The sequence below is a fragment of the Podarcis muralis genome, chromosome 7 (genome assembly GCF_964188315.1).
Source record: "Podarcis muralis chromosome 7, rPodMur119.hap1.1, whole genome shotgun sequence".
NCBI classification, from domain to species: domain Eukaryota; kingdom Metazoa; phylum Chordata; class Lepidosauria; order Squamata; family Lacertidae; genus Podarcis; species Podarcis muralis.
This window is the reverse complement of record NC_135661.1, coordinates 83,542,842-83,568,243: the sequence shown is the minus strand read 5'-3', so window position 1 is coordinate 83,568,243 and position 25,402 is coordinate 83,542,842. Positions and strand designations below refer to the sequence as shown.

General features: G+C 48.2%; 1 protein-coding gene across 1 annotated transcript in view; it reads left to right on the top strand.

Moving 5' to 3' along the window:
• Window positions 1-25,402, top strand: part of EHD2 (EH domain containing 2) — a 47,746-nt gene that overhangs the window by 11,940 nt on the left and 10,404 nt on the right. The window contains exon 3 of the mRNA XM_077932278.1: window positions 18,181-18,593. Coding sequence (XP_077788404.1) covers window positions 18,181-18,593 — 413 coding nt within the window. The remainder of the gene's footprint in view (window positions 1-18,180; window positions 18,594-25,402) is intronic.

Sequence of the window (25,402 nt, the reverse complement as noted above, 5' to 3'; positions counted from 1 at the left end):
ATTCAAAATATTGCACACTAAGGCCTTATTCACACTCCTGCTCCTGTTGCGATTGCTGGGAACAGGTCTCTGATTTATAGGCACAGATCCAAGTGATTTTTCTTGGTCCCACTGCTTTCCCCAGGAAATCCCTCTGTTTACTGCTGAATCGGAACAAGCGTCAATCAGGTTGTGGAACGATATTCGTTCCGATTCCGCAGTAAACAGTAGGTTTCCCCAGGGACAAAAAAAACCAGCAACATCCCTACAAATCGCAGACCCGTGCCTAGAAACTGTGGCAAAAAGGAAATGTGAATGAGCCCTTTTTGTTTAGAGTTGCCCTAATAAAGATATTTACCTAATACGGTGGTACCTCGGGTTGCATATGCTTCAGGTTACATATGCTTCGGGACGCGGGTGGTGCTGTGGGTTAAACCACAGAGCCTAGGACTTGCCTAGGCTCCCCGCGAATCCCCGCGACGGGGTGAGCTCCCGTTGCTTGGTCCCTGCTCCTGCCAACCTAGCAGTTCGAAAGCACCTCAAAGTGCGAGTAGATAAATAGGTACCGCTCGGGCGGGAAGGTAAACGGCGTTTCCATGCGCTGCTCTGGTTCGCCAGAAGCGGCTTAGTCATGCTGGCCACATGACCCGGAAGCTGTCTGCGGACAAACGTCGGCTCCCTCGGCCAATAAAGCGAGATGAGCGCCGCAACCCCAGAGTCGGTCACGACTGGACCTAATGGTCAGGGGTCCCTTTACCTTTACATATGCTTCAGTTTACAGACTTCACTAACCCAGAAATATTACCTCGGCTTAAGAACTTTGCTTCAGGATGAGAACAGAAATCGTGCTCCGGCGGCGCGGTGGCAGCAGGAGGCCCCATTAGCTAAAGTGGTGCTTCAGGTTAAGAACAGTTTCAGGTTAAGAACGGACCTCCGGAACGAATTAAGTACTTAACCCGAGGTACCACTGTACAGATTTTGTATTTTTATGGGCCAACTTAGTGACCTTAACTGTTTTTCCTCCCAGTGACTTTAAAGCACATTCCCCTCCCCACAAAGAATCCAGGCAACTGTAGTTTGTTAAGGGTGTTGGGAACTATAGCACCATTAGGGGTAAACTACAGTTCCCAGTGTTTTTTTTTTAAAGGGGGTGCTTTAAATGTATGGTGTGTATACAGCCTCTGACACCAGCAGTATGTGGAGGAACAAAACAGGTGAAAAAGAGAAGCCTTTTAAGATTGCTAATGGAGGGTTGTTGTTTTTTAAAGGTGTTTTATTCTGTTTTTAGATTTGGGAGGTTTTTATAAAGTTGTCTCGTTGCTCTTCCGTTATCATTGTGCAGATTTCATTCGCACTTCTTCGTGCGCCGCCCTGGAATCTTTTGAGGAAGGGCAGTTAAATAAATATTGTAAGCAAATAAAGTTTCCACTAGGCTTTATCACCACTAGAAGAAAAAGAAGAAGAGTTTGAATTTGATATCCCGCTTTATCACTACCCGAAGGAGTCTCAAAGCGGCTAACATTCTCCTTTCCCTTCCTCCCCCACAACAAACACTCTGTGAGGTGAGTGGGGCTGAGAGACTTCAGAGAAGTGGGACTGGCCCAAGGTCACCCAGCAGCTGCACGTGGAGGAGCGGAGACGCGAACCTGGTTCCCCAGGTTACGAGACTACCACTCTTAACCACTACACCACACCGGCTCTCTCTAGAGATGACAAGGTTTTTCCTGCTACATTTCTGCATGTCAGGCTTCTGTCAACATGAGCAGGGCCAAGGGAAGGGGGACAGAGTTTATAACACAACTATATGACAGACAGACAGACACACACACACATACATACCCTGATTTTGTGAACGGAAGATGAGTCAAGAGGCAATGTGAAGTCAGGTCCACAGAGAGTTTGCTGCTTGTGTCTAAGGACAAGATGGCATCCTCTCATGTTAGACTCATTGGAATGAATGAATACAACTAACTTAGGTGCCTTAATTTCAATGGATCTACTCTGAGTAAAAGCTAGTTGGATACCAGACCATTATTCAGCATTCACAGGCCCCTCCAAGTGTCGCTTTCTTCCAAGGACAGTCCCAGATTTACAGTAGCCTTCCCAGTTTCTGATTTGATCCCGGAACGTCCCACTTTTCCTTAGGGCATCCCTATTTTCATCGGAGAAACGTTGGCGGGTATGGAGTTATGCGACCCCCGAGCCAAACATATAAGTAACTATACATCCTTTAGAAGACGTCTGAAGACAGCCCTATATAGGGAAGGTTTTGTTTTGTTTTAAGGTTTTGTTTGTTTTGTTCAAAGTTTTCTTATGTTTTTATATATGTTAGAAGCCGCTCAGAGTAGCTGGGGCATCCCAGTGAGATGGGTGGGATATAAATAATAAAATTATGATGATTGAAGAGGACATCCCTATTTATATTGGAGAAATGTTGGAGGGTATACTTTAGCTTCTATGCTTTGCTTGATATGCAACCTCCTGGTTTTTTTGCATTCCCAGGCAGATGGCAAAACCGAGGCTGTTTATAGAGTCCTCGACTGGCCCCCATATTTGGCTGATAAGCTGCATTTGGCTTTGTCTGCAAGGCTGCTGTCAAGAGGTCCAGAAAGTGGGGGCTTTGCGGAGGGGGCAGTAGGGTGTATCTCACGACCCGCTAGGCAAATTGTGTTGGCCGCACAAGCTAAACACACGCACGCGCACACACAAAGATTACAAAATGCAAGGAAACATTTAGCAGATGTAGGAAGGAATTGGTTACAAAGGCAGCTATTGAGCGGGAACAGAATGTGCCAGAGAGACAGAGAGAGAGAGAAGATAAAGCCGTTCTAAGATGTGCTATCCTCATTCCAAGGTGTGTCGAGAGCTCTCTTGAGTTCAGATGTGAGCATGCACCAGGGGAGATGGGGAAAGGGGATGCCAAAAATGTCTGAAGGGTGTATGAAGGACGCACGTCACGGGAGATGTCCTAAGGAAAACGCAGGACGTTCCGGGACTGAATCAGAAACCGGGACGGCTTCTGTAAATCCGGAACTGTCCCTGGAAAATTTGGACACTTGGAGGGGCCTGTGAATGCTGGATAAACAGTGACCCTGGAGGAGCTCCTATTTCACAGGAGCTTTTTGTTGTTGTTGGGGATGAACAGAAGAGAAAGCTGCAAGGAGCCTTTGCTTGCAGGGAGAATTTAGTGGGCCTTGCTCCCAGGGATGAGCATAGCTGTCAAGCGTCCCTTATTTGGCGGGACAGTCCCTTATTCCAGCGCCATGTCCCGCTGCTGTCCCTTATTGATGATGTCTCTTAAATAAGCTACTGAAGGTAATGGGGCCCTTTCTATGTCCAACTTGCCTTGTCAACAACAAATTGTTGCTGTTTTTTGTGTGTTGAATATATGCTACAGTATATGGTAATTTATGGACCTAATACAGTGGTGCCCCGCAAGACGAATGCCTCGCAAGACGGAAAACCCTCTAGACGAAAGGGTTTTCCGTTTTTGAGCTGCTTCGCAAGACGATTTTCCCTATGGGCTTGCTTCGCAAGATGAAATGTCTTGCTAGTCTTGCGAGTTTTCCCCCGCTCCCCCCCTTTTTCTAAGCCGCTAAGCCGCTAATAGCCTTTTAACAGCTAAGCCGCTAAGCCTTTAATAGCCGCTAAACCGCTAATAGCGCTAATCTGCTAAGCCGCTAATAGGGTTGCTTCGCAAGACGAAAAAACCGCTAGACGAAGAGAATCGCGGAACAGATTCTTTTCGTCTTGCGAGGCACCACTGTAGGTATCTAAAGCCATTTGCACGCAACAAAATATGTATTTTATAAAAGTAATTGTTGATCCCTTATTTTGGCTGCTGGTCCCTTATTTTCAAATCTGTAAGTTGACAGCTATGGGGATGGGGCATCTAGCTCGTTTCCTATACAACTGGGGCAGACATGTTCCCCGCAAAGTCCCCCCCCCATGAGGACAGGGTGGGGAGAGCCCTTTCATGCTTTTCCTGTGACGCTCACATTCCTGTACTCGTCTCCCCTTGGGACTTTGGCCTTCCACTGCGTGGGATGGGTCAGTTCAGGGTGGCTTTTCATTCCCGCTGAGAGGCAGGCCTCTCTCAAGCTCTCTCTCTCTCTCCCAATATTTCTTTGGTTGCCGGGGCACCCCCAGGAGAACCCTGTACAGAGATAGCACAGGTCTGCTGCATTCTTTCCACATTTTATACATGAAAGTATGTGGGGAATCTGGATAGACCCCGCCTCGGCGAACAGGGCGAAGTGGAAACTGGGAAAGGCTGTACGCCCTGGACAAATGGCCTTGTTTATTTGGGAGCATTAGCCAAGAATCTGCGTTCCTGTGGACGAGACACTCCTCTGACCCCTGTAGCATGGTGTGCGGTTGTGAGCTTTCTCCTGCAACAGGGTGTTAGTCCAGCATCCCTGGGTAAGGCTTCTCCAACCTGGTGCCCTCCAGATGGTTTGAACTACAACTCCCATCAGTCCCTGCACTAGGTGCTCTAGACTGGGGGTTCCCCAACTCCGTAGCTGTCAACTTTTCCCTTTTCTTGCGAGGAATCCTATTTGGAATAAGGGAATTTCCCTTAGAAAAAGGTGACAGCTATGCTCAACTCCCCCCAACTCAAGACTACAGTGGTACCTCAGGTAAGTACTTAATTCGTTCCGGAGGTCCGTTCTTAACCTGAAACTGTTCTTAACCTGACGCACCACTTTAGCTAATGGGGCCTCCTGCTGCTGCCGCGCCGCCGCCGCAGCACAATTTCTGTTCTCATCCTGAAGCAAAGTTCTTAACCTGAAGCACTATTTCTGGGTTAGCGGAGTCTGTAACCTGAAGCGTATGTAACCCGAGGTACCACTGTACTTGAAAACGGCAGAGCACTTATTGGTTTTTCTATTGCGTTTCTATTGCTTCTTTCATTTATGATACTGTATTCCATTTTCTAGTCTTAGAATCTGCATTCTGTCAGATTTGAATGGTAGTGCAATGAAATGCAACATGGGGAACAATAGAAGCAATTAAGAAATTGCAGTTGAAAATCAATGTGGAGGTGGCTGTGGACCACCTGGATGAAGCCCACCGACCACAGTCTTTGATCCTTTGCTCTAGGCTAGGTGTCGTGTTCTAGAGGGCTTCGCAACCACTGGATTTTGACGGCAAAGCTTGATCGTAGGTGGCAGCCCCTCCAACAAACCTAGGCCTCAGAGTGCATCCATCTGACCCCCTCATTCATTCATTTTATAGTCATTTATTTGACCCCACTCATGAGCCAGAAAGGCTTATAATGATTGGGAGTAAGACTGCCCCTGCCGCTCAGGTTTGCTGTCTGAAAAGACGTGACACGAAAGGAAAGAGGATTGGGAGGGAAAAGGAAAACACAAAAAAACCCCTCCAGCATTAGTTAAGAGTTCTAATGTGTCTTCTTTCTAGCAGTGAAGGGTGAAGTAAGTTTTCTACAGCAGCTGCTTCTTAGGCCAATGGTTATTCTCCCCCACCCCTTGCCATGAAGCCCCCTCAGTGGTGGGCAGCCCCTTGATCAATGAATGGCGCCAGTGTGTGAAGCCCTGAGTTCCAGAGAGTGCTAAACTTAGAGGCGCCACTGGCCTGTGGCCCTCAAAGTTGTCCCAGGAGGACATACGGCCCTCCGCCCCTGCCATGGGCCATGATGACTTTGCAGGCCGAAGCCTGGGTGAGGTCTAGCTGGCACAGAAGCCTGCCTCCCTGACCGTGGGCCCCGGGAGGGACTTTTAAGAGAGTTTGTGATACAAATGGGGAGCGGTAGAGAATCCTCCGCCAGTCGTGTGTCTGTGGGAAAGAGCAGCCCTTGCTCCATGGCAACGGAGAGCGCAGATGATTCACTTGCGAAAGGCTGAGGAATGTCTCCTGCATGCCAGGGACGGGGGAGGAAGGGCACATTTCCAGGCAGCACAAAGCGTGCACATGTGTAGATACAAAGGTAGTTGTAACTAGGAAACTGGGTGGGCCGAGCAAGCCCTGGGATTAGCTTGGCACGCGAAACAAAATGCATGGGTAGCCCTCTGTTGCAAGGCCTTCTTCCCCAGCTCCCCTCGTCCTCCGGCTGGTGTGCTGCCTCTTGGGTTTCGTTGTGGTTTTGTATTTGCAGCAGAACGAGGTGGTGGAACGGACTTTGCCATGCAAATTACACAGAAACATAGCTGTCAAGCGTCCCTTATTTGGTGGGACAGTACCTTATCCCAGCGCCATGTCCTGCTGCTGTCCCTTATTGATGAGGCTTCGTTTGGCTGCTGGCTGGACTTTCTGTCTTTGGCTTGGAAGGGCTCAGAAGTTGAACATACCTGTGCCCGGAAAATCCCTTATTTTGGCTGCTGATCCCTTATTTCCGAGGCTGCTGGTCCCTTTTTTTCAAATCTGTAAGTTGACAGCTATGCACAGAAATCGAAGAAGTCATAAAATTAACAAGCCGTGCAATGGCAACGGCGGGCAGAAAAATCATTATAAGTGCTTCCGAATGGCCCTTTGCAGCAGCCGTTCACCAACTTGGTGCCCTGGAGGTGCCTTGCGCTACAATTCCCAGTAGCCTTATCAGCCAGCATGCTGGGGCTGGTGGGAATTGTAGTCCAAAACATCTGCAGGGCACCAGAAAGCTCCTTGCAAACAGAAAACCAGCATAGCAGACAAGAGCTCTGAGCTTCTACTTTCGTCTTCCTTCCTTATATATTTATTTATTGCACTTCTATACCAACTTTTTCTCTCCAAGTTGCTCAAGCTGGTGTCTGTGGTTCCTCAGTTAAGCAACAAAACAACCCTGTGAGGTAGGTTAGGCAGAGAAGGAAGGAGGCCCAAAGTCAGCCTGTGAGCTTCATGGTCGAGTGAAAATTCGAACCCTGGTCTCTCCCAGGTCCGAGTCGAACACTCTAACCACTGCACCACACTGGCTCTTTTTCTGATGCGTGCTAACTTTCTGCTTGCAGGGAGATAATATTACCAGTACAGTGGTACCTCGGGTTAAGTACTCAATTCGTTCCGGAGGTCCGTACTTAACCTGAAACTGTTCTTAACCTGAAGCACCACTTTAGCTAATGGGGCCTCCTGCTGCTGCCGCGCCGCCAGAGCACGATTTCTGTTCTCATGCTGAAGCAAAGTTCTTAACCTGAAGCACTATTTCTGGGTTAGCGGAGTCTGTAACCTGAAGCGTATCTAACCCGAGGTACCACTGTATTGCTGTTCTTATTTTCCTACTACTATATGATAGCCCTCCACAATAATCTGGTTCTGAAGCGGTGGCACATTTCGTTTGGCGACCTCTATCCCAACTCATCCTCCTGAACCTGCCCAGCCAAACTTTGCACAAACATGTTATAGACAGGCCGGAACAACCCCGCAAGATCCATTTAAGAATTAAATGCTTGCATTCTAAGGCAGCTCCACTTAAAACTTGGCTGGCGCGATGGCTTAGTTTGAAACGGAGCTGCCTTTCAGGGCAAACCTTTGGTTCCCAAATGGTACATGAGGTGGTGCTGATAATAAAGAGTGCTTCTGAGCATGTGTGGAGTACACCTCCCTTGCTAGGGAATTTGTGTATGTTTAGGATTGCCACGCAGAGCTTCTCAGCTAGAAAGCCCCAACTTCCTCGAGCCCCAACACCCCCTCTTTTATGTTTGCTCTTGGGGGGGGGGGAATCCCATTGGCCAGTAGCTGTCCCGACATCATCTAGCATCTAGTGAATTGGATTCATCTAGTGAATTGGATTCACAGCCCCCCAACCATGTATGGCAGGGGTCAGCAAACTTTTTTAGCAGGGGGCCAGTCCACTGTCCCTCAGACCATGTGGTGGGCCGGACTATATTTTGGGGGGAAAATATGAACGAATTCCTATGCCCCACAAATAACCCTGAGATGCGTTTTAAATACAGTGGTACCTCGCAAGACGAATGCCTCGCAAGACAAAAAACTCGCAAGACGAAAGGGTTTTTTGTTTTTTGAGCTGCTTCGCAAGACGATTTTCCCTATGGGCTTGCTTCGCAAGACGGAAACGTCTTGCAAGTTTGTTTCCTTTTTCTTTTCTTTTTAAAAATATTTTATTACATTTTCAAATACACAAACAAAGATATAAAAGCCATAGAAAGAAAATAAAAGAGACAAAGAAAGAAAAAAGAAAAAATCCAATTTTCCAAAACATTTTTACATAACCAACCGGACTTCCTCACATCTCCCCTGCCATGCATTCTTTACAATAAAGATGTCAGCAAATTATTACCTTTTTTCACATCTTATTTTGTACCTTTCAAATATTATATTTTTAAATTTAAAATACTTTTTGTCAATTACTTGTATTTCCCTATGGGCTTGCTTCACAAGACGGAAACGTCTTGCAAGTTTGTTTCCTTTTTCTTAACACCGTTAATACAGTTGCGACTTGACTTCGAGGAGCAACTCATAGAACGCGGTGTGGTAGCCTTTTTTGAGGTTTTTAAAGACTTTGGTGATTTTTGAAGCTTTTCCAAAACTTTCCCGACACCGTGCTTCGCAAGACGAAAAAAATCGCAAGACAAAACTCACGGAACGAATTAATTTCGTCTTGCGAGGCACCACTGTAAAAGCACACCTTCTACTCAGGTGAAAACACCAGGCAGGCCCCACAAATAACCCAGAGGTGCATTTTAAATAAAAGGACACATTCTACTCATGTAAAAACACGCTGACCGTCCGCAGGCCGGATTGAGAAGGCGATTGGGCCACATCCAGCCACCAGGCCTTAGTTTGCCTACCCATGATGTATGGTGTGACATTCTGCAAATCTCAGCAAACCTCCAGCTGGGAGGACCTCAGAAACTGCAACTTCCTAAAGCACCAAAATGCACTAGGTTCCTGGGCTGCTTGCAGCTTACAACTTACACGGGCCTAGATTTCACCGCAATAAAAGCACGGGCCTCTTGTTCTCTGCCTTCAGACATGAGGCGTTGTTAGTATTTTAAAATTTTCCCCCTTAAAAAAAAACAAAAACCAATTGCGGATCAGGGCAGATTTCTCCCCCACGGATGGTAAAAGCTTCTCCTTCCGTGCTATGGTTTTGCCAGCCTGGGCCTGTCCAGATCCTGCCCTGCTCCTTGGCTCCCTCTCCTGCGCACAGCCAGGGATCCATGGGATTCCTGAGCAGAGAGGAAATCCTCGCAGCGAGTCGGCACAAGCCGCAGTCAGCCGCCTGCCCTTCAAAGTGAATTACGGCTCTTTCTCGGGGATGCGCCGCTGCCGCTGCCAGCCTTCGCTCAAAAGCTCCAAAAGGCAACCATCTGCCTTTGGAAACACACCTGTGGGCTTCATAATCTAATATTCAAAGATTCCTTTTTGCCTGGCACCAAGGCGCAGGCTGCGCACGCCCTGTACACTTAAAGCACATTTAATGTGCATGGCTTTCCTCAAATAACCCTGGGAGCTGTAGTTTATCCCTTGCAGAGCCGCTATTCCCAGCACCCTTAGCAAACTACAGTTCCCAGGATCCTTTGGGGGAGGTCACGTGCTTGAAATGCATGGTGTGTGCGCGCAGCCAAACTATGGTAAGGCAGTCTTTGCTGCAGGTTGGGGTGCCTTCCTACTCATTCTGCTAACTGGGGGCCCTGGACATCTGCCTCTGCTGCCTCGTATCTGGTTCTCCCTGTACCACCACCATCAATAACAACAACAACAATTTATTTATATGCCTCCCATCTGACTGGGTTACTCCAGCCACACTGGGCAGCTTCCAACAAATTAAAAAACATGAAATATACTCGGAGTCAAGTGTGGATTTCATGCTCTTTATTCAGCTCATAGCAGTGAGGAATGGAAGTTCCCCCGAAATGTCTGCTTTATATACATTATTTACACAATGGACCCCACGTGATCGGCTAATTCCGGGATTCTCCTGTAGGCCAATCAGGTTGCGGATTCACTTCCACCTGGAGTTGGATTGGGTGGCTCCTGCGGACCAATCAGACTGCTGCATTCTGGATCCTATTGTTCTAGGACCAATCAGACTGCTGCATTCTGAATCCTATTGTTCTAGGGCCAATCAGACTGCTGCATTCTGAATCCTGTTGTTCTAGGACCAATCAGACTGCTGCATTCTGAATCCTGTTGTTCTAGGACCAATCAGACTGCTGCATTCTGAATCCTGTTGTTCTAGGACCAATCAGACTGCTGCATTCTGAATCCTGTTGTTCTAGGACCAGTCATACTGCTGCAATTTGGATCCTATTCAACTCCGTACATAACAACACAGTATCAGTGATTGCACAAACCAAAGAAAAATGCCTTGGAAGAGCAGGGCTGCCGGGTTCTTCCTTATCTTTGTATAAAAATGTGTCGGGTTCCCCTCCTTCTCTTTTGCACAGCAAAACAACTCTAGATGCAGCAACAGCAATAAAAGCTGGGGCGAGGGGGGGGGCGGTTCACCACCATCCCTCTCTCCAGCCAACCCAGCACATTCCACACTCCCTCTTCTGCTGGAAACCCTTCCCTGTTCAGTTCAGAATTTGCTTGGTATTTCTTAAGCATCTGGGTGGAGGGAAACTCCCCTTTCCCCTGTTCATTTGGCAATCTAATCCAAGCCGTTTGCTGGCCTATGCGCCAAAGTTAACTGGGTTTCCCAATCGGGGTTTGGATTTGTTCATTAGCAAAACCCAGCGAGGCACGACGCCACGATGCAAAACCACGAGCTTCCAATTATAATCGATTGGTTTAACCGCACAACAGCGCTTTGTTTCATACACAGAGTTTCACACACTGAGTCAGTATTTCCAAGCATGGCTCTCCGGGATTTTAGGAAAGGGCCATTGCCAGCCCTTACCTAGAGAGGCAGTAGGTTGAACCAGAGGCCTTCTGCATGAAAAACGGATGTTCCGCCTCTGAGCTATGACTGATGCGCTTTGGTCCATCATGGCTGCTCTGCTGGTTGCTGAAATTTGCTGCTGTTGGCGATTCCACAGGCCTGGCAGGTCCAGATTATTAGCATTATCAAGAGTTCATCCCAGCAGATAATGTTAGTGCCTAAAATGTTAAATGAGGGACGCGGGTGGCGCTGTGGGTAAAAGCCTCAGCGCCTAGGGCTTGCCGATCGAAAGGTCGGCGGTTCGAATCCCAGCGCCGTTGCTCGGTCCCAGCGCCTGCCAACCTAGCAGTTCGAAAGCACCCCTGGGTGCAAGTAGATAAATAGGGACCGCTTGCTGGCGGGAAGGTAAACGGCGTTTCTGTGTGCTGCGCTGGCTCACCAGATGCAGCTTTGTCACGCTGGCCACGTGACCCGGAAGTGTCTCCGGACAGCGCTGGCCCCCGGCCTCTTAAGTGAGATGGGCGCACAACCCTAGAGTCTGTCAAGACTGGCCCATACGGGCAGGGGTACCTTTACCTTTTACCTTAAAATGTTAAAAACTTCCCTGTTCAGGGAAGTTTTTAATATTTAACGCTGTACCGTTTTTAACATTTGATTGGGAGCCGCACAGAGTGGCTGGGGAAACTCAGCCAGATGGGCAGGGTATAAATAATAAATTTTTTTTTTTTTTTTTTATTATTATTATTATTATTATTATTATTATTATTATTATTATTATTAAAAGGAGCCTGCTCTCACAGTGGCCTTCCAGAGGTCTGTCAAAAGCCCCAAACCAGGACCTGAGCACAACAGTACAGTGGTACCTCGGGTTAAGAACTTAATTCGTTCTGGAGGTCCATTCTTAACCTGAAACTGTTCTTAACCTGAGGTACCACTTTGGCTAATGGGGCCTCCCGCTGCCACTGCGCAATTTCTGTTCTCATCCTGAAGCAAAGTTCTTAACCTGAGGTACTATTTCTGGGTTAGCGGAGTCTGTAACCTGAAGCGTCTGTAATCCAAGGTACCACTGTACTCGTCCTCACCTGCGATTCGCAGCAAATGATATTGAATGGTGCCACACAAATGCACCTTACAGAATTGACTCTTAGGAACTATAGGGCGCCCCTACCCTTCTCCCGAAACAACGAGCCTGGAAACAAAGATCTGGATGGAGGGCAGTGAGAAACAATGGAAAGAGCTGGCCCATATTGAGAAGATATTTGCCAAGTCAAAAGCTGATCGGTTACATGGTCTGCTCACATAATCTTACAGTGAACGACGAGAATATCATCCAGAGCAGTGGCGCTCAGTCTGGCCGCACACACGGAGAATCTTGTACCATCTCAGTCGGAGAAGACCTCAGGGATGTGGTGCTTAGTTTCTAAATACAGTGGTACCTCGGGTTACATACGCTTCAGGTTACAGACTCCGCTAACCCAGAAATATTACCTCAGGTTAAGAACTTTGCTTCAGGATGAGAACAGAAATTGTGCTCCGGCGGCGCGGCGGCAGCGGGAGGCCCCATTAGTTAAAGTGGTGCTTCAGGTTAAGAACAGTTTCAGGTTAAGAACGGACCTCCGGAACAAATTGAGTACTTAACCCGAGGTACCACTGTACACCTGAGTTGTTGCGAATTGGACAACTTATTTGTTGCATTTATACCCTGCTTATTTCTCCAAGAAGCTAACGGTGGCGTAGATGGTCCTCTCCCTCTCCTCATTCAACCCCCACAGGCCTGTGAAGTAAGGGAGGCTGAGAGGAAGCGACTGGCCCAAGGTCACCCTGTGAGCTTTGTGGCCGAGTGGGAATTCGAACCCGAGTCCAGCACTCTAACCACTGCACCACACCTGCATTTTGAACCAGGCCATTCTGAACTTTGGCAGCACCTCTGCTTGAAACTAGCTATGCCGTAAGCTTCGGGGGCACTGCCCACCAGTTAATGGTGCATTGAGTGGCCCTGAAATCTCCAACTTCCATGTACAGTGGTGCCTCGCAAGACGAAATTAATTCGTTCCGCAAGTCTCTTCGTCTTGCGGTTTTTTCGTCTTGCGATGCACGGTTTCCCATAGGAATGCATTGAAAATCAATTAATGCGTTCCTAGGGAAACCGCCTTCAGACCAGGTCCGGGGACAGACTGTCCCCGGACCTCTTCTGAAGGCTGGGGGGGGGGGGGACAAGGGCTTTTCTTCCCACCCCCAGCATTTTAAAAAACCCTGGGACAGCGGAGGACTTCTCCGCTGTCCGGGCGATCTTAAAATGCTGGCGGGCGGCATTTTAAAATCGCCCCGGGACAGCGGAGGACTTCTCCGCTGTCCGGGGCGATTTAAAAGCCCCTGGGAAGGCAGGCAGGGGGGACAAAGACTTTCGCCCCCCGCCCGCCTTCAGAAGGTGTTCCCGCCCCCCCCCGCCCGGCTTCGCAGCAGCGCTACGAAGCCCGGCGGCTGGGGCAGGTGTTCCCGCCCCCCCACCCCGCTTCGGAGCAGCGTTCCGAAGTGGGGTGGCTGGGGCAGGTGTTCCCGCCCCCCGCCCGGCTTCGCAGCAGCGCTACGAAGCCCGGCGGCTGGGGCAGGTGTTCCCGCCCCCCCCACCCCGCTTCGGAGCAGCGCTACGAAGCCCGGCGGCTGGGGCAGGTGTTCCCGCCCCCCCACCCCGCTTCGGAGCAGCGTTCTGAAGCGGGGTGGCTGGGGCAGGTGTTCCCGCCCCCCGCCCGGCTTCGCAGCAGCGCTACGAAGCCCGGCGGCTGGGGCAGGTGTTCCCGCCCCCCCACCCCGCTTCGGAGCACCGGGAGAAGCGATCTCCCCGCAGCCCCTTGCTTCAAAAGAGGTCCGGGGGCAGACCTCTTTTGAAGCAAGGGGCGGTGGGGAGAAGCGATCTCCCCGCCGCCCCTTGCTTCAAAAGAGAAGACCCGCTGTCCCCGGGGCAAGCTTCGTTTTGCGAAGCAAGCCCATAGGGAAATTCGTCTTGCGAGGCAACTCGAAAACGAAAAAACCTTTCGTTTTGCGAGTTTTTCGTCTCGCGAGGCGTTCGTCTTGCGGGGTACCACTGTACAGGAATGCAAATAGCCTCACATCTCGCACCAGGCATGAGAATTCTTGTGCCTCTGGCAGCACCGGGTGTGTCTGCTCAGATTCCATTGAGTCAGTTACATTTTGCAGGAAACATTTGTTTTCACACCACCTCCTCTGCTTTACTAAATAAACCAGGGAAGGGTGGAAATTCCTTCTCCAAGGAGATACATTCGCTCCTTAAACACCCACTCTTCTCCTGGGCCATCTCTTTCTCTGCCAGCCACAGGCTGCTCATCAATTGGGTCTGGATCTGGCCAGAACCCTGGAGCCTGCTATCATCCAGAGGGCAGGTGCTGGCATGGGCTGGCTGCCTAGAAAGTTGGCCCCTTATCACTGGTGTGCTAATAAACCAGAAGGGGAAAGGAAAGAAACCTGCAAAAGGCAGCACTTTGTAAACTCATAATTTGCAGGAATCTCGATATATATATTTATTTTAATCCTGCTCTTGTGTCCAAGAAGGGAGAGGTTATGTGGTTTGTAAAATTCACCGGAAATGCAGTAGCTGACAAGGGTAACAAGGGCCCATTAGCCATGACTGTCAATTTCCTGCTTGGACTCCCATGCTGCAGTAGTTAATTCCTTAAATACTGGGGCAGGCCCCCCAGCCCAGTACAGCCTGGCTCTAGCTGCTCAGTGGTTAGGCAAAATGCACTCTGCACGCACTCAGGGGCACTTTCACCTTTTGTTATTGTAGCGCATATTCCAGGGGGCTGAGCTGCGATGTTCAAAAAGGGACCCTGCCCCTCTGCCAGAGCTCACACGGGCTTAAACCCTGTCCCGCCATCCTTTTCAGGCCTGCCCCGGGGGCAAACCAGGGAGCAGAGAATGGTTCCTTTGTCTTGACCTTCTGTATCTCTGTCTTGTGACACCAATCCGGGGCAGCATATTCCACTTAGGCCATGCATGCGCCATCGTTCAGGTGACCTCTGGCAACCCCTTTTCCCGCCGCTGCTTCTCTAAGATAAGGCTGCGCGGCCGGCCAACCCTGCCTCTTTTATTTAAGATCTCCCATCTTTATTATTTTTCTTTAATCGGTCAGAACAATGAGGGCTCATTGCTCAGACTTTCCTATGGAACGGCTCGGTTTCCTTTTTTGGTGCTGTGGAACAAGCCCTTCTGAACTTCGGCTGCCAAGAGGCGGGTGAGAGAGGCTGAGAGGGGTGGCTCTGATCCAACAGCTACGAAAGCTGCAGAGCTTGTTTAGATTTGGCAGGGATGGAGAAGAGGGAGGGGGCTAAGAAGGAGAGTCCGGGACAGAGGCTGGGGGGGGGGATTGCTTTTGCTGGACAGGAAGAGGGGCACCCAGGTTGCTGGGCGCAGGGGACATGACCGAGGGGTATATAATTGTGCACAGATAGAGTTTAAACAAAACATATCATCCTTGATTTCCCCCCCCATCCCCCCCCCATATAATAACCCACCCACCCCTCCCTCCCTGACTTCCCTCAGCTCCAATCTCTGCTTTCTCTACAACTGCTATTCTCTGCATGTTACAAAACTGTAATGATCGTTAATATATCTGACTGGTTATTGTCAATAAAAAGTTTGAGAGTGTTTATTCAAAAGCTGCCAAGGAGTCCAGTTCACTTTGTTGTTTCTTTAAGTCCTTTGTAAAGGGTTCCCTTTCATCTTTAAAGTCAGTTATCCTTGTCCCGTAGTTTATGTGTCAATTTTGCCAATTCTGCGTGGTCCATCAGTTTCTCTTGCCATAATTCTTCAGTCGGGATTTCCTCGTTCTTCCATCCTTGTGCTATTAAGACTCTTGCCGCCGTTGTCGCATACATGAAGATATTTTTCAACTTCCTTGGCAGGTCTTTTCCTACAATCCCTAACAAAAATGCTTCAGGTTTCTTAACAAATGTTAGATGGAACATTTTCTTCAGTTCATTGTATATCATTTCTCAAAACTTTTTTAACTTCATTACAATCCCACCATTTGTAAATTGAGTCCCTCGCTGCTATGGGAAAGAACGCCTTGGTTTAAGAATGCCTTGATTTAAGAATGGACTTCCGGAACAGATTTAGTTCGTAAACCAAGGTACCACTGTACAGTGGTGCCCTGCAAGACGAATGCCTCGCAAGACGAAAAACTCGCTAGACGAAAGGGTTTTCCGTTTTTTGAGTCGTTCCGCAAGATGAATTTCCCTATGGGCTTGCTTCGCAAGACGAAACGTCTTGTGAGTTCTTGCGAGTTTGTTTCCTTTTTCTTAAAGCCGCTAAGCCGTTAATAGCCGCTAAGCCGCTAAGTCGTTAATAGCCGCTAAGCCGCTAATAGCCGTGCTTCGCAAGACGAAAAAACCGCAAGACGAAGAGACTCGCGGAACGGATTAATTTCGTCTTGCGAGGCACCACTGTACTTAATTGCTGACATTACCCCTCAGTTCACTTTAGATCAGGGGTAGCCAACATGGCGGTCGTGTTAGACTCCAAATCCCATCAGCCCCAGCCAGCATGATGAATAGTCAGGGATCATGGGAGCTGTAGTCCAAAGCATATGGAAGGCACTATGTTGGCTACTCTTGCCTTTTAGGGTCTTGACCAAGGGGAACAAGACTGGCAGCTTTCTGTCTGTGGTGGTAGAAAACACCAGCTAACTCCCCAGGACTTGCCACTGAGCGAGTTCAACCCATTTCATACTGTAGTATGAAAGAGCAGTTTGGCACGCAACACAAAAATCCTTGAGATGTCTTAATGTTTACAGTCAAACACTAGATTCTAAATTAAGAAGCTTTATTAAGAGTGGAGACAAAGAGCGAAGGAAAAAAACAGAGGGGCCTTAGATTTGATCCCCGGCAGCTCTGGGTAGGGTGTGAAAAGGCTCCTACCAAATCCACAGCCAGCTATTTTGCAGACAGTAGTAAGACAACAGGCCATTGGTCTGGCAAGTTGCAGATCCACACCACAGATCTAAAGAACATTCCATGCACATTTAGAGGACATGGCTTCCCCCAAAGAATTCTGGGAACTGTAGTTTATTAAGGGTCCTGGGAATTGTTCTGTTGAGGGGCAAGCTACCATTCCCATAATTCTTTGGGATAGTCATGTGCCTTAAAGGCACAGTCTGTACGCAGCTGAAGCTTCAAAAATGGCAGCAACCCTTTGGGGAATTATAGGGACAGAACTACCTAAATTGTATAGAAATTTATTTATGTATGCTACTATGGCAAGAACGTTACTCGCCCAAAAATGGAAAGAAGCAGAAGTCCCAGCAAAGGAAGAATGAATACAAAAACTTATGGAATATGCAGAAATGGCAACTGGAAGAATAAGAAATCAAGATAACAGACTTTTTATTAAAGAATGGAAACGGTTGATTGAATATTTACAGATAAATTGTAAAAGGATAAGAACATTGGCAGGATTATTGTATTAACTGGCAGTTTGATAAGAGTATATATTTAAAGCAGATGAATGAGCAAATTAAGTTAATTTGGATATGCGGAAAATATTAAAAATAAATTTAAAGAACCGCAGAAAGAGGGGGAAGGAAGTCAAGTTTTGAAATGTGAAAATGATTGTAAAATCAGTGAAATGTATAAATCTGAAAAGCATAAATAAAATTTAAAAAATAAAAATGGCAGCAACCGCCGTTAAGTTGCTTCTTTCCCTGAAAGTGAGCTAAGATGCCAGTTTGCAGGGGGCGTGTGTGTGCAAAATAACCTCTTATTTGTGGGAATGTTCAGGGATGCAGGAGAGGATATATTGTTTGATTATATCCTTTCCAACTTGTGTTAATGAGTTCTACAATTTAGCAGAGTAACATTCCCCCTTTTAAACTTGCACAGAGGATGCGTTTGCTCAGGCACACTAAAGCCTCTAAAATGAGTTACCTGGTAATTTCCCCTTTAGTCCCTCATAAAAGAAATAGACATGACACAGTCTTCTATAAAAGTATAAAAAGAGTTTACTCACTCACTCATTCTGTTCACAGATGGATCCCAGAAGGCAGACTTAAGTTACAAAAGTAATATACCTGGAATCTATCCCATAAAGAGATAGTCCCTTTGACCTCTCTTGGCTGGAAGCCAAGAGGGCATCCTAGGCTAAGCTGATGTTGCTTCTTCGACGAATGTAGTCAGAGAGAGACAGAGATGGCGGCCAGTCCTATGCTTTAGTTACCTGCACAGGTGAGGCCACGCCCACCTCTGGTCACATGTAGAGGAAGTCTGTCCCAGCCTAGGAGGAAGCAGGAAGTTCCGACTGGCTGGTCCAGACATCCCCTTTTTATGTCCACTCTAGGGATGTTTACTTGACTGCTCTGTGTTTCACATCCCACATTATTCCACAAGGCTCTTTCTTCTCCTCCACAGGCTACGACTTCCCGGCGGTGTTGCAGTGGTTTGCCGAGCGCGTGGACCTCATCATCCTCCTCTTTGACGCCCACAAGCTGGAGATCTCAGACGAGTTCTCGGAGGCCATCCGGGCCCTCAAGGGCAACGAGGACAAGATCCGGGTGGTCCTGAACAAGGCCGACATGGTGGAGACGCAGCAGCTGATGCGGGTCTACGGCGCCCTCATGTGGTCGCTGGGCAAAGTGTTCAACACGCCCGAGGTGCTGCGTGTCTACATCGGGTCCTTCTGGTCGGAGCCCCTGATGATCTCCGATAACCGACGGTTATTTGAGCTCGAGGAGCAGGACTTGTTCACGGACATCCAGAACCTGCCCCGGAATTCTGCCCTGAGGAAGCTTAATGATTTGGTCAAGAGAGCCCGTCTGGTCAGGGTGAGTACTTGGGCAGCCACAAGGTAGACAGGGAAGGTCTCAGGGGTGCCTAAGGAGAAGAATATCCTAGGACAACAAGGAGCTGTTCGGTAGATCGGGGTTGGGAAAACCTGTGGCCCTCCAGATGTTCTTGGACTCCAGCTCCCATCAGCCAGCAGTCATCAAAGGTGATGGGAGTTGTAATATGACAACATCTGAAGGCACACACGTTCCTCACCCCCTGGGGCAGGTAATGCATTGCGATGGGTATCAAGTTATGAGATAGGAGGTTCTGACTAAACATCAGGAAGAGCTGTCATAGCCCCGTCCATGTCCCGTTGCTGATCTAGAAGGGGATAAGAGTTTCCAAGGAACACTTGCCTGAGAGCAGAATCCACATATGAAGTCAGGGGACCCAGAGGTCAGGGAATCCAGATGATCACAGAGACAAGGGTCTAGATGGAGAGTAGGAAACAGCAAGGCAGGGCCAAGAACCATAGGCATTGTTTCCAGCATCTGACTGCTGCTGAGAGCTCTGCTTAAGAAGGCTGAAGCCAGCTGGTTCTCATCAGTGCCTTCTCCTGTTCTTGAAGGCTGATCAGCTGCAGGTGGCATCATTCCACCTTCTCCTTCAGGCTGATGTTCAGCAGGTGAAGCTGACTCCCGACCCATGACAAGATCAGCCAGTAAGAAGTGTTAGGACAGTGGAACAGACTCCCTCGGAAGGTGGTGGACTCTCCTGCCTTGAAGGTTTTTAAGCAGAGGTTGGATGGCCATCTGTCAAGGATGCTTTAGTTGAGATTCCTTCATTGTAGGGGTTTAGAACAGATGACACTACGATTCTATGACCCAGTAGTTGGTCATGACAAGAAGCTGTTGGTCAATGACAGTAAGATAATGTTTTGTTCTGATGGTTCTCAAACTGCCCTTGTCCCCCAGAGTGCTTGAAAATCGCTGAGGGTCTTGGCCATGAGTAGGCAAACTATTTTTTAAAAAATATTTTATATTAATTTTAACATATAAATTATAATACGTACCACAAATCTTCATCATTTATACAATCTTTTTTGGACTTCCCTCAGCACCTCTGCTGATCCACCGTTTTAATCACTTCTTATGCATTTCTTGAATTCTTATTACCTTTAATTGTCATAACTAATCCTCCTCCACTTCATCCATTTTGCAATAATTCCAGTTACAGATAGGTAGCCGTGTTGGTCTGCCATAGTCAAAACAAACAAAATTCCTTCCAGTAGCACCTTAAAGACCAACTAAGTTAGTTCTTGGTATGAGCTTTTGTGTGCATGCACGAAATAATACTCCTCACAAAACTTCTTGCAAACCTACAAACGTAGTCTGGTCATCACAAACACTTTTCAAATAATCAATAAATTTACTACAGTCCTCTGTGAATTTCTGGTCCCGCCGATTTCGAATACTTCCTGTTAGTTTGTACAATACTGCATAGTCCATTAATTTCATCCTCCATTCTTCTTTTGTCGGTAATTCTTCTTGCTCCCATTTTTGGGCCAATAACATTCATGCTGCCGTTGTTGCATGTAAAAACAGCTTACATTCCTTTCTGTTTATATCACTTCCTACAATGCCCAATAAGAATGCTTCTGGTTTCTTTATAAATGTATATTTCAACATTTTTTTCATCTCATTATATGTCATCTCCCAGAAGCTTTTCACCTTTTTACATGGTTAGGCAAACTAAGGCCCAGGGGCCGGATCTGGCCCAATTGCCTTCTAAATCCAGCCCGCGGAGAGTCCGGGAATCAGCGTGTTTTTACATGAGTAGAATGTCATTTTATTTAAAATGCATCTCTGGGTTATTTGTGGGGCACAGGAATTCGTTCTCTCCCCCCCCCCCCGAATATAGTCCGGCCCCCAACAAGGTCTGAGGGACCGTGGACTGGCCCCCTGCTGAAAAAGTTTGCTGACCCCTGGTCTTGGCAGACACTTATTAATTTGCCTGCCTTTTGTAGCACTTATCATGCACTGCGCTAGATGTTGTATGATTTTTAATTGTATTTTTGCAGGCCCACTCCAGACCACCTGAATGATGCTCACAGGCCATTGGTGGTCCACGGACCCCAGTTTGAGATGCCCTGTGGACCAGTTCCATTAGGAGGAAGGGAAGTGCAGCCTCTGCCCATTTCAAGGGCACTCCATTGCAGCCGTGAATGCTCTGTTGCAAAACATCCTTGGCTGGCGGTTGAACATTCCTTTGCAATGGAATTGGAGGGCAATTAGGCAGGGATAGGTGCGACGGCAAGCATTATTGAATGGAAGGATATTCCAGTGTTGCAGACATGTTTGTGAATGAAGGAAGGGCTTGGCTGATGCAACACACAGTGAGAAAATACGGAGTTTTAATGGGGTTGTGGGGAGAGGACATACAATGGCAGGCTTTACCCATCTGGCCAATGCACCAGATGCATTACTGAACTTCTCTTCACCCATACTGAGGATGGGCTCCCATGCTGTGCTTCATCCTACAATTGCCCTCCTTCCGCTGTCTCCAACTACACCGCTTTTCCTTTTTGAAAGGATTGACCTTAAGTAATACGATCACACTTGCAGAGGGACCCTTCCACTCTACCACCCCCATTCCCCTTTTTCTCCGTCGCAGGAGACCGCGGCTTGTCCCAACGCCCAGTTTTTAATTGCTGCTTTTCCTGTTCTCCGGAGCGATTGGGAAGGGACTTTATTGCGCCTCCCCCTCCGAACAATGGCCCCGTCCCCGCAGAGGAAGCCCGCATTGTGCTTCAGGGTACAATGTGTTTATGGGCTCGGCTACCCCTTTCCTATTTCCCAACGCTTCCCTCTGTGTTTTGCTCTGGTTTCCTCGTTAAGCACGTTCCTGATGAGGTGGCATCTTCCGCCGTCTTAATTAGATGAATGACGCCGCCTCGTTTCTCTCCTCTCTGAGTATGCAGAGTAGTGGAGAGGGGTTGAGCAGCCTGGCCTCACCCAAAGATCCGTCCTAGCCATAGATTGAATCCTGGCTCCCACTTCTCACAAACAGCAGTAGCTATTTTCTGACCCATCAGAAAGACAGTCTTTTAGCAAGCCAGGCATGGGTCTGAGTCCCTGGAGGCTGCTCTATGAGGGTGTGGGGGACACTGTCCTACCAACCTCAGCCTGCCTGCGGCCAGCCCCACACCTCTCTGCTCTCTTGCTTTTGACCAATCCAGAGAGTAGCGCAGCCTGTCATCTTCTCCCTCCTCAGTTTCTGTAGAAATTGGCAGAGAAGATGGGTACCAATCTAGAATCGGCTGCTTCTGCCTGTCGCTGGCACTGACTCCAACTGCTGTTGGCATCCCTGCCTTCCGCCCTACCATTGCCAAGATAGAGAGGGAAGGGGCGACCCACTTTTTCTGGTTTGGGTGCTGTCCGCACCTAGTTTTAGACACAGCCTAGTCCACTTATGTTCTGTCACTATCCACCGCCGGCGTGCTGTCGCCAACAGATTAATTCCAAGGGAACATGGCCTTTGAAAGGAAACAGCAACAGCAACAAACCACTATTGTAAGGATGGTGAGGTGATGGGTGTTGGATTCCAACTCCCATCAGCCCCGGCCAACATGGTAAGTCCAAAATGCAGTCCAAAATAACTGCAGGGTGCCTGGTTGGGGAAGGCTGATTCCTGCATTGCAGGGGGTTGGACTAGATGACCTTAGGGGTGCCTTCCAACTCTACAATTCTATGAGTCTATGTTTCTGTGATACACGGGAAGCACTTTGAATGCCTGAAGGTTATGTATAGACCTGGTAAGTCTGCGGGACCAGAGATTCTCAGAGGACTGGAGTAAATATATGAATTATTTGAAAAGACATTGTAATCAACAGATTACACTAGTAGGATTGCAAGAAGTTTTGTAAGGAGGATTATGGGAAATATTGCAGAGAAAACCATGATAAGAATTATTAGTGAAGGAGTTGATGGAAGTCCAAAACATTGTATAAAATAAGAATGTACGTTATATGATTTTTGGAAATTATCTGTAAAAACTAGTGTGTGTGTGTGTGTGTGTGTGTGTGTGTGTAATTGCCCTTACTAAATTACTTAATTCTTAACTGGTTAACATCCCTAATTTTCATATTATAATACAGTGGTACCTCGGCTTCAGGTTACATACGCTTCAGGTTACAGACTCCGCTAACCCAGAAATAGTGCTTCAGGTTAAAAACTTTGCTTCAGGATGAGAACAGAAATCATGCTCTGGTGGCGTGGCAGCAGCAGGAGGCCCCGTTAGCTAAAGTGGTGCTTCAGGTTAAGAACAGTTTCAGGTTAAGTATGGACCTCCAGAACGAATTAAGTACATAACCTGAGGTACCACTGTAATAACTTACACAGTACTGTGTGGGATCCTCATCTGACAGCATCACCACATCTTAGAATAATGTTTTGGATGGGCACCTCTGGCCAGCGGATGATTTGGAGGGATGAGAGGGCACATAATCACATCTCCTTTGGCCCTGGATAATTGGCTGCTTGCTGAAATAGCCTCCCCAAATCTGCCACCTAGAGTGGTTTGCCTCACCTTGTCCAACGACAGGGCCGGCCCAGGTTTCAGCTCCTTAATGTCCCCCTCTGCCGGCATACATAGCTGACTTAGGTCATGTCCACACTGCGCATTTAAAGCGCTCTTATAGCACTTCAACAGTCATGGCTTCCTCCAGCGAATCCCAGGAGCCATACTTTGTTAAGGGGGCTGGGAATTATAGTTCTGAGAAGCTAAACTACAGTTCCCAGGATTCTTCGAGGGAAGCCACATGCTTATGGTGTATAGTGTAATTGATGTGACTTGGAAATATGGGAAGCCGCTGCCGTGATTTGCCCTTAGAAAACACTGCACAGATTAATTCTAGCCAATCTATTCCAGCAGCAAGGAGGTATCACTCCTTCTGCCGGCTCCTCCATCTCTCTCTCTCACAAACAGATTTGCAGATTATTTACAAGGTTCTTCAGTTGCCCAGAAAACGAGCTAGCAGTTACCCAAAAGTTCAGGAAGCTTCTGTTTTCGCCCCCAGATTTCTCAGCCTTATCTTTTCCTGTCACCTGCAAGGATGGGTTTGTATTACAAGGGCCCTCCAGTGGCAATTTCCTCCTGGCTTTGGAAAAAGAAAATAACACAAACCCACAAAAAACAGCTGGGTGGCTGTACAAGGAAGGACGTCAAGGCCTCTGCAGCGAATTTTTCTCCAGTGTCAGGCACACCAACCCTGGAGTTGAGTGAGGCCTGAGGACACGTCCAGGCAGCCCTTATTTCAGGGTGGGGGTTCAGTCACGTGCTGGCAAATTCAGGCTGCACGATTGAAGCTGATTTGGGGCTCCTGAGCAGCAAACCTTCCCACTAAAAATCAGACTTTTGGCAAGGAGAGAAGCGTGGAACGATAGTGCTTGCTTTGACCCACTGTACTCACTGTGCCTTTAGATCATGACTCCCCCCCCCCCAAAAAAAGAATTATGGGAAGTGTAGTTCAATAATAATAATAATAATAATAATAATAATAATGGGACACGGGTGGCGCTGTGGGTTAAACCACAGAGCCTAGGACTTGCCAATCAGAAGGTCGGCAGTTCGAATCCCCGCGACGGGGTGAGCTCCCGTTGCTCGGTCCCTGCTCCTGCCAACCTAGCAGTTTGAAAGCACACCAGTGCAAGTAGGTTAATAGGTACTGCTCTGGCGGGAAGGTAAATGGCATTTCCGTGTGCTGCTCTGGTTCGCCAGAAGCGGCTTAGTCCTGCTGGCCACATGACCCGGAAGCTGTACGCCGGCTCCCTCAGCCAGTAAAGTGAGATGAGCGCCGCAACCCCAGAGTCGGCCACAACTGGACCTAATGGCCAGGGGTCCCTTTACCTTTACCTTACCCCGCCCTCCCCGGCCAGGGCTGGGCTCAGGGTGGCTAACACCGAATATAAATTACAATACAACATAATAGAAAAAAGGAAAAAGCCAGTTAATTAAAATACGGCTTAAAATGCAACCTCATTTTTGTAGTAGCCCATAAATCAAGACCATAAAGGGAGGAAACATCAGATATTCACCCGAGCCAGCTATCCATGCTGGTCCTACATGGGCCAGCAAAAAAAGCCAAGGGAAAATTTATATACCAAATCCCATATAAGGGGTCAGAGTGAGTCCAAGCCGAAGGCCAGGCAGCACAGCTCCATCTTGCAGGCCCTGCGGAAAGATGTCAAATCCCGCAGGGCCCTGGTCTCTTGTGACAGAGCGTTCCACCAAGTCGGGGCCAGTACTGAAAAGGCCCTGGCCCTAGTTGAGACTAATCTAACCTCCTTGAGGCTCGGGACCTCCAAAGTGTTGTTATTTGTGGACCTTGAGGTCCTCCTCGGCGCATACTAGGCTGCTGAGAATTGTAGGGCCCAATATCCTTTGCAGGAGAGCCCATGTGCTTTAACTTTGCGGTGCGTCTGCAGCTATTAAAATCCCTTCCCTGCAAACTAAATCAGGATGAATGCTCAGTCAACAGATTTCATAGAATTGTGGAGCTGAAAAGGACCATGAGGGTCATTTAGTCCAACCCCCTGCAATGCAGGACTCTTCCCGCTAAAGATCGAAGGCTGAAATAGCATTGAAATGGGGTGACGTTATAACTGCCCTCTCACACCACCATGAGCACAAATCATCGTTGTTGTTGTTGTTGTTTAGTCGTTTAGTCGTGTCCGCCTCTTCGTGATCCCATGGACCAGAGCACACCAGGGACTCCTGTCTTACACTGCCTCCCTCAGTTTGGTCAAACTCATGCTGGTAGCTTCGAGAACACTGTCCCACCATCTCATCCTCTGTCGTCCCCTTC